The 13,082-nt window shown below is 37.6% G+C and overlaps 1 protein-coding gene and 1 long non-coding RNA gene across 4 annotated transcripts in view; one reads left to right on the top strand and one right to left on the bottom strand.

The window, feature by feature from the left end:
• MALT1 (MALT1 paracaspase) overlaps positions 1–13,082 on the top strand; it is a 48,780-nt gene that overhangs the window by 13,419 nt on the left and 22,279 nt on the right. For 2 of the 3 annotated variants that reach the window (XM_036419465.2, XM_036419467.2), the window contains exons 3-7: positions 1,383–1,504; positions 5,549–5,708; positions 7,976–8,154; positions 9,324–9,420; positions 10,214–10,246. In XM_036419465.2, the coding sequence (XP_036275358.1) occupies positions 1,383–1,504; positions 5,549–5,708; positions 7,976–8,154; positions 9,324–9,420; positions 10,214–10,246 (591 nt within the window). The remainder of the gene's footprint in view (positions 1–1,382; positions 1,505–5,548; positions 5,709–7,975; positions 8,155–9,323; positions 9,421–10,213; positions 10,247–13,082) is intronic. The other variant, XM_036419466.2, reaches the window with a different exon arrangement.
• On the bottom strand, positions 8,590–12,445 carry LOC118708266. The gene is made up of 3 exons (XR_004984512.1): positions 12,435–12,445; positions 11,306–11,309; positions 8,590–8,659 (listed from the first exon to the last, which is right to left on the bottom strand). It is a non-coding gene; the product is annotated as an uncharacterized LOC118708266 (long non-coding RNA).

Here is a 13,082-nt window from a genome sequence, read left to right as displayed (position 1 = left end):
AGAGGGAGAGGGAAGGGAATGGAAGGGAGAGAGAGAGAGAGAGACATCAACATGAGAGAAGCACATCAATTGAAGCCTGGTGCCCTGACCCTGGAATTGAACCTGCAACTGAGGTACATGCCCTTGACAGAATTGAACCCGAGACCCTCCAGTCTGTGGGCCGACCCTTTAACCACTGAGCAAAACTGGCCAGGGCAAATTTAATAATGTTTTAATGACCTTTTCTTCTCCCTTCCTAAAAGCCAACCAACCCAGTATTATGTGTTATAACCTTGGCAAATGTAAAATTTCCTAACTTTGGTTTCTTTTGTGTCAGTTATCTGTTGTTGCATAACGAATTATCCCAAAACCAACAGCAGCCATCGTTCATTATCTCACCCAGTTTCTGAGTATAGAATCCAGAAGTGGCTTTCCCGGGTGGCTTGGGCTCACGTTGGGCCTCTAATGGGATGGCAATCACGCTGTTGGTCAGGCCGAAGCCACCCGAGGGTTTGGCTGGGTTTGGAGAATCCCCTTCTCGGTGGTTGGTTCACGTGGCTATCAGCAGGAGGCCACGTTTCTGTCCTCACTGGGTGGGCCTCTCTCGGGGCTGCCTGAGCATCCCTGTGCCATGGCAGCAGGCTTCCCAGAGGGAGTGATTGAGAGGTGGGATGGCGGGCGGGGAAGGGTCTTTTTTCATTATTGATTCCAGGAGTTTCTTTAAACTCCTGTCAAAAGTTTTCCTAGTTAATATGCTGGTAGTCATTTCTCAAATGAGAAATGTTTGTATCACATGTCAAATTTACATCCTGCTCTTCTGGTTCTGTATCTTTCTGCTAACAGAATAATTGTCATTTAATACTAAATCACAGCATTGAAATTCATATGTCTTTTGTAGACAGTTTTAGTGGCATTTCTTCTCAACACTTGTCTTACTAACAGTGCACTAACTCAATTGAAGTTCCGGCCATATGAGCATTTATGACCAAATATTCAAAGAGCTGGCACTGAAAACTATGTTGTGACTGCTACCTGGCAGGTGTCTGTTATAAGGTGCATCCTGATTCAGATGTGTTAGAATGTGGAAAAAATATTTCTAAGAATTGAAGAAATATGACAAACAGTTTTCTGCCCCAGTTGTGGGAAGTACAACAGATCAAAGTTTTCTGTGGGCGAGTTTCTTTTCTCCTAGTTTTACAAAACCTGGAACTTCACAAACCCAAAATCTGGGGGGGGGGATGAATGGGCGATTTGTCACAAGGATGAATATGCAGGTTATTTCCAAAATACTTCCTTTTTTCTTTTTCTTTTTTGGTTTTAGAAATATAAACAAGGAAACCCCTCTTCTATGACTTTATTAACTTTTTCTTTCTTTCTTTTCTTTCTTTTTTTTTTTTTTTAAGGAATAAAGATCACTGTAAACCCAGAATCAAAGGCAGTCTTGGCTGGACAGTTTGTGAAATTGTGTTGCCGGGCAACTGGACATCCTTTTGTACAATATCAGTGGTTCAAAATGAATAAAGAGGTAATTTCTTAGTGTTTTTTAATTCCTCTATCATGAGATAGAATGATAGAAAATGAATTAGCCTTATTAGCCTCAATATGTGTTTAGAATTTTGGTCTGACAGATATCACTGTGTTATTACTAAAGTATTCAAGCATCTTTATTTTGGTAACACAATTCTAAAATTGTCTTCCAAATAGACTGAAAGCAATAATAAATCCAATTCTCTACTCTAAAAATTGTGTAAAGTAGGGATTACTTGGAGCAAGAACGTGAACAAAGAAGAAACATCACCAGAGTATTCTAACATAGCTATAGAAATTCTTTAAAGACTTCCAAGCTGGCAGGGAAGGTTGATGCAATATTAAGTATTCCACACAATTATATTATGTCAAAAGATGTAGGCTATTGTGAGATTCTGAAATAGAACTCCAGTGTCTGGAAGGGGACATGTTTTCCTCCTGTGGAAGCATTGTATCCCTGCTCCACCCAACAAATAATTTAAAATCACATATTGAGCCCGGCCATCATGGCTCAGTGGTTGAGCATTGACCATTTCTTGGTTGGGGCACATGTTCAATTCTTGGTCAGGGCATATGCCCACCTTTCGGGCTTGATCCCCAGTGTGGGGCATGTGGGAGGTAGCCTATCAATGATTCTCTCTCATCATTGGTGTTTCTATCTCTCTCTTTCCCTCTCCCTTCTTCTCTGAAATCAATAAAAATAGGTTTTTAAAAAATACGCCAAAACCGGTTTGGCTCAGTGGATAGAGTGTCAGCCTGCAGACTGAAGGGTCCTGGGTTTGATTCTGGTCAAGGGCATGTACCGTGGTTGCAGGCACATCCCCAGTAGGGGGTGTGCAGGAGGCAGCTGATCGATGTTTCTCTCTCATCCATGTTTCTAACTCTCTATCTCTTTCCATTCCTCTCTGTAAAAAATCAATAAAATATATATATTTTTAAATAATAATAAATAAATAAATAGCCCTCGCTGGTTTTGCTCAAAGGATAGAGCATTGACCTGTGGACTGAAAGGTTTTGGGTTTGATTCTGGTCAAGGGCACATGCCCAGATAATGGACTCTATCCCCAGTAGGGGTTGTGCAAGAGGCCGCTGATCGATGATTCTCTCTCATTATTGATGTTTCTATCTCTCTCCCTCTTCCTTTCTCTCTGAAATCAAATTTTTAAAAAATTTTAAATAACAAATAAATAAATAAATAAATTCACATATTGGAATTCTCTTTTCTTAAAAGTTCTTTGTGCCACGGTGCCACTGGGGAGTTCTCACTAGTCTGGCTGACCTGTGTTGGTCTACATTTGCAAACTTGAAACTAAGTTAAAGATTCGTTCTAAGATTGTGATCTTTCCTTTAGGGGGTCACTCTGGGAACAACGTGTGGTTTTGTACAGTTTTTTCTTTCTAGACCTCACACGCAGGTAAGGTAGAGTAGCTGTGAACCATAGTAAAAAGACTGCATGTAGGCCCTAGTGCTAGGCAGGCCTACATTGGACCTTGGCTGTCATTACCAGCTATGTGAATGCTCATCATTGGGCTTGTGCGAATTTAATAGACAGGACGTTCTATGTGCCTAGGTTTTCAAGAGATGGTAACTATTTTACCATATTGTCTCTGTCCCAAAGTTTCTTTTTCCTAAATGCCTTTTGCGGGAGAAATAATGGGTAATAGTACTATATTACATATATCCTTTGTAAGTTATGTCCTGATTTGAGAAAGACAGAAGTAGAGGGCTGAGGGTGGCACGTCTTAGATTTGGAGACTGGTAACAGACTTGAAAGCTCTGGTGAGCCGAATTTGTCAGACAGTTCTGACATTTGCAGTCTGTTTTAGGAGCTGTTTGTTTACAAGTATTTGATGAGCATGTTCCTGTGCCAGACCATGCTCCGAGGCCTGATGATGGAACACTGACACCCAGGGCACTGCCACCCTCAGCAGGGAGAGGCAGACAGTGCACAAGGAATAAATTCCTCAGCTAAGAGCTATGAGGACAATAAACAGGGTGATAGAAAGTGAGAAGCCACTACAGGTGTTAAGCAGAAAGAATAACATGATAGAATTTATGTTTTTAAAACACAGACTTACTGCCTGAAGGAAGCAAGAAGGCCAGTCATCTAACCTATGTGCCAGATTGGAATAGAGGTAGTATGGACCAGGGTGTGGCCTCAGAGATGGATTCAATTTTAGAGATTGCCAAGCCCCATGGATTGGCAAAAAAGTGAAAGGAGATCAAGGATGACACCTGGATTTTTTTAGTTAAACGTCTGGGGACATGTTGTGTACTGAGGTGTTGAAGATTAGGACAGGAATGATTTAAGGAGAACAATCAAGAATCAAGACCTGTTAAGTTTGAAATGAATCAGCTAGTCAGTTTGGACATCTGGGGAGATGACATTGAAGTGTCTGTAGTGGAGGAGGAGCCAGTAAGGAGACTAAAGAAGAATTTGCAAGAGAGAGAAGACGACCAGGAGAGGATGGTACAGAACCAAGAGGGAATGGTCAGCATTCTCCGTGCTGCTAAGAGGGGGTGTAGGCCACGGGAGAGGCCTATTTGGTTTTGTGTTGTTTATGTAAGACACAAGAAACTAGAGTATGTTTTTGAGAGTGAGACAGTAAAAAAGAGAAATAGATGGTCAAACATTGAGAAAATTACAGAAGCAAGGTCAGAGAGGCTGGGACTGTCAGAGAGAAAATTTCTTTTCCTGCAACCTCTTATGTTCACTCCCTGGAGGCCTGTGAATTAACTGGCAAAATCCAGATGAAAAAAAGAAAACATTTATTCCCATATTCATATGGGAACTTACAAAAGAAGTAACTCCATGAATGGTTAGATTTAGAGGCTTATATACCTGACTTAGTATGGAAAAGGGAGGAGGAAGAAAAGGCCTTTCTGGAAAGTACAAGTGGGTTTCTTAAGGTAATGCAAAGGGATTTATAGAAGTATAAGTGGGAGACAAGGAAGTTTGTAACATTGGTTATTCATGCAGGTGCAAGTGGTCTTTCCATCTTCTTCATGGCCGTAAAACTTGTAAAAAGGTGTGCAGTTTGGTGGCAGAAAGAGGAAAGAGTTTCTATCTGAAGTCAAAGGCTGAGAGAAAGTCAGGTTGCAGTAGGTTTGAGGAGAGAGAAAGTGTACATGAATGGTCTGATAGGAAAGCAAACCTCTTAACCTGGCATTTACCGCGGGAAATCGTCAGGCCATGCTTAGTGCACCCCAGTTGTCAGATCTTCAGCAAAGTGCTCATGCACTGGTGCAGATCCTGAGAGGGGAGAGAGTTGAATTCAGTTGATAGAGGTTTGAAGAGAGAAGGCCGAGCTTGCTTAAGTACTTTGCAGGGGAGCGGATACAATAAAACCTGGCACTTGACTCAAATCCTCGGCAATGTGCAGAGTTGGGTGATGCTGATAAACTGATGGGGGCAACAAAGGTGAAATAAACCTTAATGTGGGGACTGAAGCTTGGGAAATCCTTGGATGGCCATTTCTCCCCATCACTGATATGCTTTCCATAGCCCTGCTTCACCCGACCTTGAAAAAAATGTACTGTATTGGTTGAAGTGTATCCTCTCACAGGATCTCACAGATGAAAACATGGGTCTTGAGGGGAAATAACTGGCTCATGTACTAGCAACTAATTTGGTCGAAACAGAAATTAGTAGCCAGGCCTAACTTTCTGTGTGATCGCCACTTCATCATGGTGCTTGTCATGTCATATGGCTACTTTACTAATAAATGTTGACATTAAGGATTCTTTAAATACCAACAAGTGGACAGTTTTAGATGGCAGAACAATACTTTTCTATTAGTGAGTTTGGGGAAGATATATGGAAAAGAGCTCTTTAGTTAATGGATTTGTAGAAGACAGTAAGACTTCAGTCCTAAACTACTCAAAATGTTATTTGTTTTTTAAGTAACAAATAGTTTAGATCTTGGAAAAAAGATACGCTTTTCAAAACTCCAAAGACATCATCCATTTTGCACAGCATGTTTTATAAGATGTGTTGCTGAGTCATTCATTCACTGATGTTCTCCTACTGATTATTTCATAGATTCCAAACGGAAATGCATCAGAACTTGTTTTTAACACAGTACATGTGAAAGATGCAGGCTTTTATGTCTGTCGAGTGAATAATAACTGCACCTTTGAATTCAGCCAGTGGTCACAGCTGGATGTGTGTGATGTCACAGAACTAACAGAAAGCTTCCAGGGTAAGTAATTTGAATATTGAGAAGGGAATTACCTTATTTTCATTTATTATAAATGTTTGCTTTTAAATAATTTCAAATATCAAAAAATATCACATGATCTCACTCATTTGTGGAATATAATGAAAAACATAAACTGATGAACAAAAACATACAGAGACAGAGAAGCATCGATCAGACCGTCAAACCTGACGGGGGTAAGGGAGAGATTAACCAAAGGACTTATGTTCATGCGTATAAGCCTAACCAATGGTCACAGACACCAGGGAGGTGAGGGCATGAGTTGGGGGGTGGGGGGAAGTGGGGTGATAACATTATTACACATATGTAATACCTTAATCAATAAAGAAAAAATTAAAAAAAGAAACAATCGCCAAAACCGGTTTGGCTCAATGGATAGAGCATCAGACTGCGGACTGAAAGGTCCCGGGTTCGGTTCCGGTCAGGGGCATGTACCTTGGTTGCTGGCACATCCCCAGAGGGGGGTGTGCGGGAGGCAGCTGATTGATGATTCTCTCTCATCAATGTTTCTAACTCTCTATCCCTCTTTCTTCCTCTCTGTAAAAAATCAATAAATATATTTTAAAAAAAGAATCAATGGGGGGGACACATCTATTGTATAATACTTTCAGCAATAAAGATAAGTTTTAAAAATGAAAAAGAAAAAATATTACAAAAAGCTCACATATGTATTGCACCCAGTATAAGGTCAACAGCTGTTAAGATTTTATCCCGTGTACTTAGATTCTCTTCTCTACGAATAGACACACACACACACACACACACACACACACACACACACACACGCCTTCGGATAATAGTACTCTTCTCAGTCTGACCCTGCTAATGACCTCTTCCAACTTGGATTTGAATGTCTCTGGTTTTAGAGGAGGTAAAAATCTAATACAGTCTTGCTCACTTTTAAAATACATATTTTTTTTATTGATTTCAAAGGGAGAGGGAGAGAGATAGAAACATCAATGATGAGAGAAAATCATTGATCAGCTGCCTCCTGCACGCCTACTGGGGATCGAGCCCACAACCTGGGCCTGTGTCCTGACCGGGATTCAAACCATGGCCTCCTACTTCATAAGTCATCACTCAGCCACTGAGCAACATCAGCCAGGCACAGTTGCTCACTTTACAATTTCTTCTTACACTGTACATTTTTCTCTCAAATAACTATATTACTCCTAAAAAATTGTGTTGTAAAATAAAACTAGAGTGGATGTTGACATAAAAGGACATATAGTATAAATCATTTGCTGCAATAAGATATTTCATCTAACTATTTTTCTACTCTTTGTCATTCATCTTTTTAGTCCAGTAACTGGCATTGATCAAGGAAAAAGCCAGTCTAGTCTAAAGAGTAACCATGAGAGACTATTTTATTTATTCACACACATAGTCAAGGCCATATCCTTTGTCATTTTTGCCAAAAGAAAAGAATAAGAGGGAAACAGGCTTTTTGGAACTAGTCTGAGTCATTCTTCCCTCTCAATTTAGCTTTTCCTACACCTAAATAAATAAACCATCTCTAAAAATAGTCATGATTAATTAAGAGAGTTATTTACCTTTGTAGAATATTGCTGTGCAGGTAATAAAATTTACTATGGTTATAAGTAGAATCTTATTCATTCAATAAATATTATTGATCACCTGCAATTTGTGAGACCCTGGGTATCATGATGGAGACCTGATATTGCATAACATTGACAAGCCCTCTGTCCTCAACGAATTTAAAGAGTAACAATGAGTGTTCAATAAATAATGTTTTCTGATATCTGCCTTGGGAGGAAATGCTAGTGATAATCCATCCATATGTATTTAGTGCCAATAACAAAACTCCTTTTTTTTAATCAGTTAAATCAAGTGCAGAATGTAGATCTTTCTTTGTTGAATGTGAATGTCACTCAAGATATCAATAAATTGTTTGCCCCCTCCAGAGAAATTCTTTGGCCAAACACACATGAGCTCTTTTCCCCTCTTACATGCACAATGCATAACACTTTGAAAGCTTGGGCAAGTTCTGCAATTAAAAAAATCTGTTTAACTCCGAATTTTCTGAATGTTTTTGCCCACCACATTCTTCTATCCAGACATTTCTTAATATTTTTAAAAATGCTATCGTTTTATGAAATATTGCCATTAAAGATTGTAAAAAATAAAGGATGAACTTGAAGACTCATTTACTTTTATAAATTATAGGGGGTAATTTTATTTTTAACTTAGATACTTTATGTTTAATGATGTTTTTCTTTTAATTTAAGGAAGCTCGAATGGCATCTCTGAATCCAAGTTGCAAATCTGTGTTGAACCAAAGTCCCAAAAGCTGATGCCAGGCAACACGTTGGTCCTGCAGTGCGTTGCTATTGGAAGCCCAATTCCTCACTACCAGTGGTTCAAAAATGAATCACCCTTAGTGCATGAGACAAAAAAGATATATATGGTATGAAGTTGGTTTGGGGGAATTTTTTGTGCTAATAAGTAAAATAAACAGTATAATTGAAAATTAAGGTGAACGTTAAAATTCATCTTTGTCGGGGGTGTTTTTATGTTTTCAGTATTTTTGTTTCAAGTCCTTGTTATTTAATATTAATTGACTTGTATATTTGCAAAAGTACCAGAAGACAACACCAGCCCACATTTAAGGGCTTATACTAAAATGTCAAGTGTAGTATTACAACAAATTCATCATTATTGGATTTATTGTATCATTTGTTAAAATTAAAATTTAACCTAATGAATGGCAATAATTCAAGCTATCTAAATCATTCTGAAATTTTATTTGGTAGTGCCAGGGTTCTTGTCCCGGCACTAAGAAGGGTTCAGCAATCTGGAGAATGGCTGTGTGTAACTTAAGTAAGAGTCCAGAGGCGAAAGATAATTTTGAAAGTCATTGGAGGTCAGAGGAGCCTAGCTAAAGAAACTAAATTCTCCTTGTCTCAGGACCCCTTGCTTTTTTTTTTTTTTTTTTTTTTTTTTTAATTTTATTGATTTTTCACAGAGAGGCAGAGAGAGGGATAGAGAGTTAAAAACATCAATGAGAGAGAATCATCGATCAGCTGCCTCTTGCACACCCCCTACTGGGGTTGTGCCCAAAACCAAGGCACATGCCCCCAACCGGAATCGAACCCAGGACCTTTCAGTCCGCAAGCTGATGCTATATCCACTGAACCAAACCGGTCTGGCATGGGACCCCTTGCTTTTTATTAACACAAATTGTCCTAAGGTAAAGTGGAGATATACACTTCAAAGGGTAGGGTTTTGTACAGATGCATTGTCAGATTGGGGAATTGCCTTTGGCTGTTCAGATGTTTGGCCAACAGGAGGCAATAACGTAGGTTAAGAAGCCTTAAGCTGTCTGGCAGCAAACAATCATCCTTTTCAAATTTGGGGAAATGCCTTTAGCCATTTCCAAATGGCAATAACATATGTGATTCAGCCCCTGTGGAGTCTCCAAGTTCCATCAACCTTTTGATGAAACTAGTGCAATTATGACATGCTGGAATTGGCTTCTGGCATGGTAGGGGTTTTTAAAATACAAAATAATTTTTTCTCCAAGCCAATTTAAATGAAAATTGAGGAGGAAATATGTGTGTTCTAATATTGATATAGGTTCCTTATGTGGAGTTGGAACATCAAGGAACCTATTGGTGCCGTGTACATAATGATCGAGACAGTCAAGATAGCAAGAAGGTAGAAATCATCATAGGTAAGCAGTATTACTCAGTGTTCTGACAAATGGAGTATAATCGAAACTATATAAAATAAAACATTTAAGCAACTGAAATTCTACTAATTACCCTCTTCTACTTAATGGTGTGATAAGTGTCAGGAGTTAACATTGTCCATATACATATTTGAGAGAATACATACTAAATTCATAATCTAGCTTTATATACTACTAGAGGCCTGATGCACGAAATTCGTGCAAGGGGCTTGGCCCTTGCAGCCTCAGCTGCCTCGGCCAATCCTTGCAAGCCCTTCCCAGCCTCATCCAGCCCTCGCAGGTCCAGCTTCATCCAGAAAGTCATCTGGATGGTCGTTCTGCTATTTGGTCTAATTAGTATTTTAGTACTTTATTATATAGGATGACCAGAAAGTAGTAGGAAAATTGGTTTTTTATTTAGACCTTTTTGGTTATTTTTGAATTTTATAGTTTATTTTAAACATTTATGGCAAAAAAAAATGTATTAAAACTTTAATTATAAAGAACTTGATTTCATGGTAAAAGATTTTTAAGAAAACATTTTTAAAAAACAAACATCACAGACATGTGAAGAAAAGAATGATGATCAATCAACAATCCGTTATGAAGTACATAATTTGAGAGTCTGTTTTATTTTAGCTTAATGCATTTATAGTTGTGTTGTTAATAGAGGTGTTGATGCATATGTTGGTTTGCCAACATATTTCTGTCTTACTTATCTCTCTGTTTGCTTGATGACTGCCCTTCCTAAGATCATGAATTACAATATATTCACATTTGTTTTCTCTGGAACAAGGAAGAACAGATGAGGCAGTGGAGTGCACTGAAGGTAGTGTAATCTTTGGATTAAAACCAAATATCCTGCATGCTGACTCCTCTTGGGATTGGTGGCATGCCCTAGCCTATTGAGTGCAGTGATGGAAAAAATACTAGCTATAAGAAATAATTTCACTCGAAGGATGTTGTAATATCTTAGTCTTTGAGGGTTTGTAAAGTGCCACAGATACTGATAAACTGACACACTATTAAAATAAACTGACACACTATTATTCAGTTGATTTTCTATTCTACATAAAAATAAACTTCCTTCGTAACATTTTATAAATATTAAAAATTTGCAATTAATTCTTAATGCTCATTTTTACCTTTATAAAGATTGTGGGGAAAAATATAGATTACTATATTATCATGGAGACTTGTTCAGATTTCTTATCTATGATAATATGCCTCTCAAATTTGAATGTGGTTTCTCTAAAAGTTTCAAGACAGATTATTGTTTAACCCATGTTTTATCAAATACTAAATATTCTATTTATCTCAATATAAAATTGATATGACCCATTTTTTGAAGCTACAAGGCCATCTACCATGTCACCTTTACCACAATATATAAAGAGAATTGAAAATCTCTTTCAACGTAAGTTTCTAATTTGATCTAATTAGCCAAAGCATCGTACATAAGTTGTAATAAATAAATTTTAAACTTAAGTTCCCTTAGTATGATATCACATTGTTTTACAAAATTAGGTTTGTGGATAGCAAAGTATTTTTTCAATTTCTGCCTCTTTGAACTATAACCTTAGGCTCTACTTGGGAAAAGTAAGAAAATCATGTTAAATCTTAGTTTCCTCGTTTTCTTGTTCTTTATATCAATATGGGCATCACTCTGAAATACTATTTTCTTGCTAATACATAATTGTGATTGTGATTTCTCTAGCATAAGACATTTTCAACCTTGTGGTCTTTGAACCTTTTTGAGGGAAGCTACATGAAGAAATCCTAACCAACTCCTCTTTCTTTTCTTCCCCCTTTTTTGCCTAATTGCATTATTTTAAAAACTTCCTAACATTGGAGACTTCTAAGAGTAGATAAATAAAACTAGCATTACTGTTCTGTTTGGCTTCAGGGGGATGTTTGTAAATTATCACCTGTTGTAATGCTTCTTTATCTGCAATATTCTCCCTATAATTTTTGTAGTAACAAACACATTGTTAAATAATAATTTTCAAATAAATTTGTTCAGAACACTTAGAAATGAAAATCCAACCATGAAACTACTCCAGAAATTTCATATGGAAAAATCAGACCCAACTTTTCTTTCTAAAAGATATACAAAATTGAGACCTTTTATAATTGGTAGGTTGACTCATGTCATGAAATTGTCCTAATATCATATCTTTTCTACCCATGGAACATGATGTTACCTATTTCATTTTAGGTATTTTGTTAAAGGTATTTGATGAGGACAAGGGCTGGGAATTGAACAGGTGAAGCTCAGGGGATTTGTTAGGGCAGTGAAACTATTCTGTATGACCACTATAATGGTAAATACATGTATGCAAGTTTTTTGTTTTTAAATATATTTTTATTGATTTCAGAGAGGAAGGGAAATGGATAGAGAGATAGAAACATCAATGGTGAAGAGAATCATTGATCGGCTGCTTCCTGCATGCCCCACATGGTACCAAGCCTGTAACCACACCTGGACAGGATGTATGCAAGTTTTTTTAAAAATCATTTAGTAGGAGGTCAGAGAAGAGTAGATCCCATTAAGGAATGCAGAATATGACAAAAGAATCCAAATTTACTACAAATGTGTAAAGTGACCTCATTGAAGAGGGGAAGGAAGGAAAAGTTACTGGCTTAAAGTAATCAGAAATGAGAAACGTCTATAAGATAAAAGGGAAAAGAAATTGTACATAGCCATATACTCTAGCTGATGCTACTCACTAAATGATTTTATACCACAAATAAGAATAAGTTCTACCTACCATCTCATGAATAGTATAACATAGATGGCTATAATGTCATGATATTCGGAGTTTCCCAAACTTTTGACATATGTGTATCCCTTCTATAATTTTCGTAACTCTGAGTACCCCTTGTACTCATGAGAACATAGAATTAGGCGCAGCTAAGCACGGTGCAGTGCATATCCCCACCAAACTGGTGCAATGCGTACCCCCACCAAACTCTTCCCATACCCCTGTGGGTATGCGTACCACACTTTGGGAAACACTGTTAAGCCAGGGAGTGCAGGTTAACAATTCTAAAACCACTGTGCCTCCAAAACTCATTACACCAGTCTTAACCATGAGAAGAACATCAACAAATCTTACCTGAGAGACATACCACATAATATCTCACCAGTAATTCTAAAAAATGTCAAGGTCATCAAAAGCAAGGGAAGTTTGAGGAACTGTCACAAGAAAGAGGAGCCTATTCGACTTAAACAAATGTAATGTGATGTCCTGAATGGGTCTTGGAACAAAAAAGCACGTTAACAGTTATGACAAATATGCCCTCCTAACATGAAATGTTAAAAATAGGGACCTGTTGTATGGGTGTTTACATGAATTCTATATTCTCTTCATGTTAGTTTTATAAATCCTAAACTGTTATAAAATTAAAAGTTTATTTAAAAAGAAAAGATCATTTGAGATTAACTAGTTTCAAGAACTTTATGATTGAGACCACAAACAGACCTATCTCGCCTGCTTTTGTTCCATAATTGGCCAGAATACCTAAAACTTTGAACAAATTGTGAATGAATCTATTTAGCCTTTTATCACAATGAAAGTAATAATGGCTTAGAAGTCTTAAATGATATCCACAACATCATATTTCCTTTTCAGTTTTGCATGGCTTCAGATAATGTATTTGAG

Source organism: Pipistrellus kuhlii, unplaced genomic scaffold, assembly GCF_014108245.1.
Source record: "Pipistrellus kuhlii isolate mPipKuh1 unplaced genomic scaffold, mPipKuh1.p scaffold_m20_p_6, whole genome shotgun sequence".
Taxonomy (NCBI): Eukaryota; Metazoa; Chordata; class Mammalia; order Chiroptera; family Vespertilionidae; genus Pipistrellus; species Pipistrellus kuhlii.
This window is presented reverse-complemented; position numbering and strand designations above follow the sequence as displayed.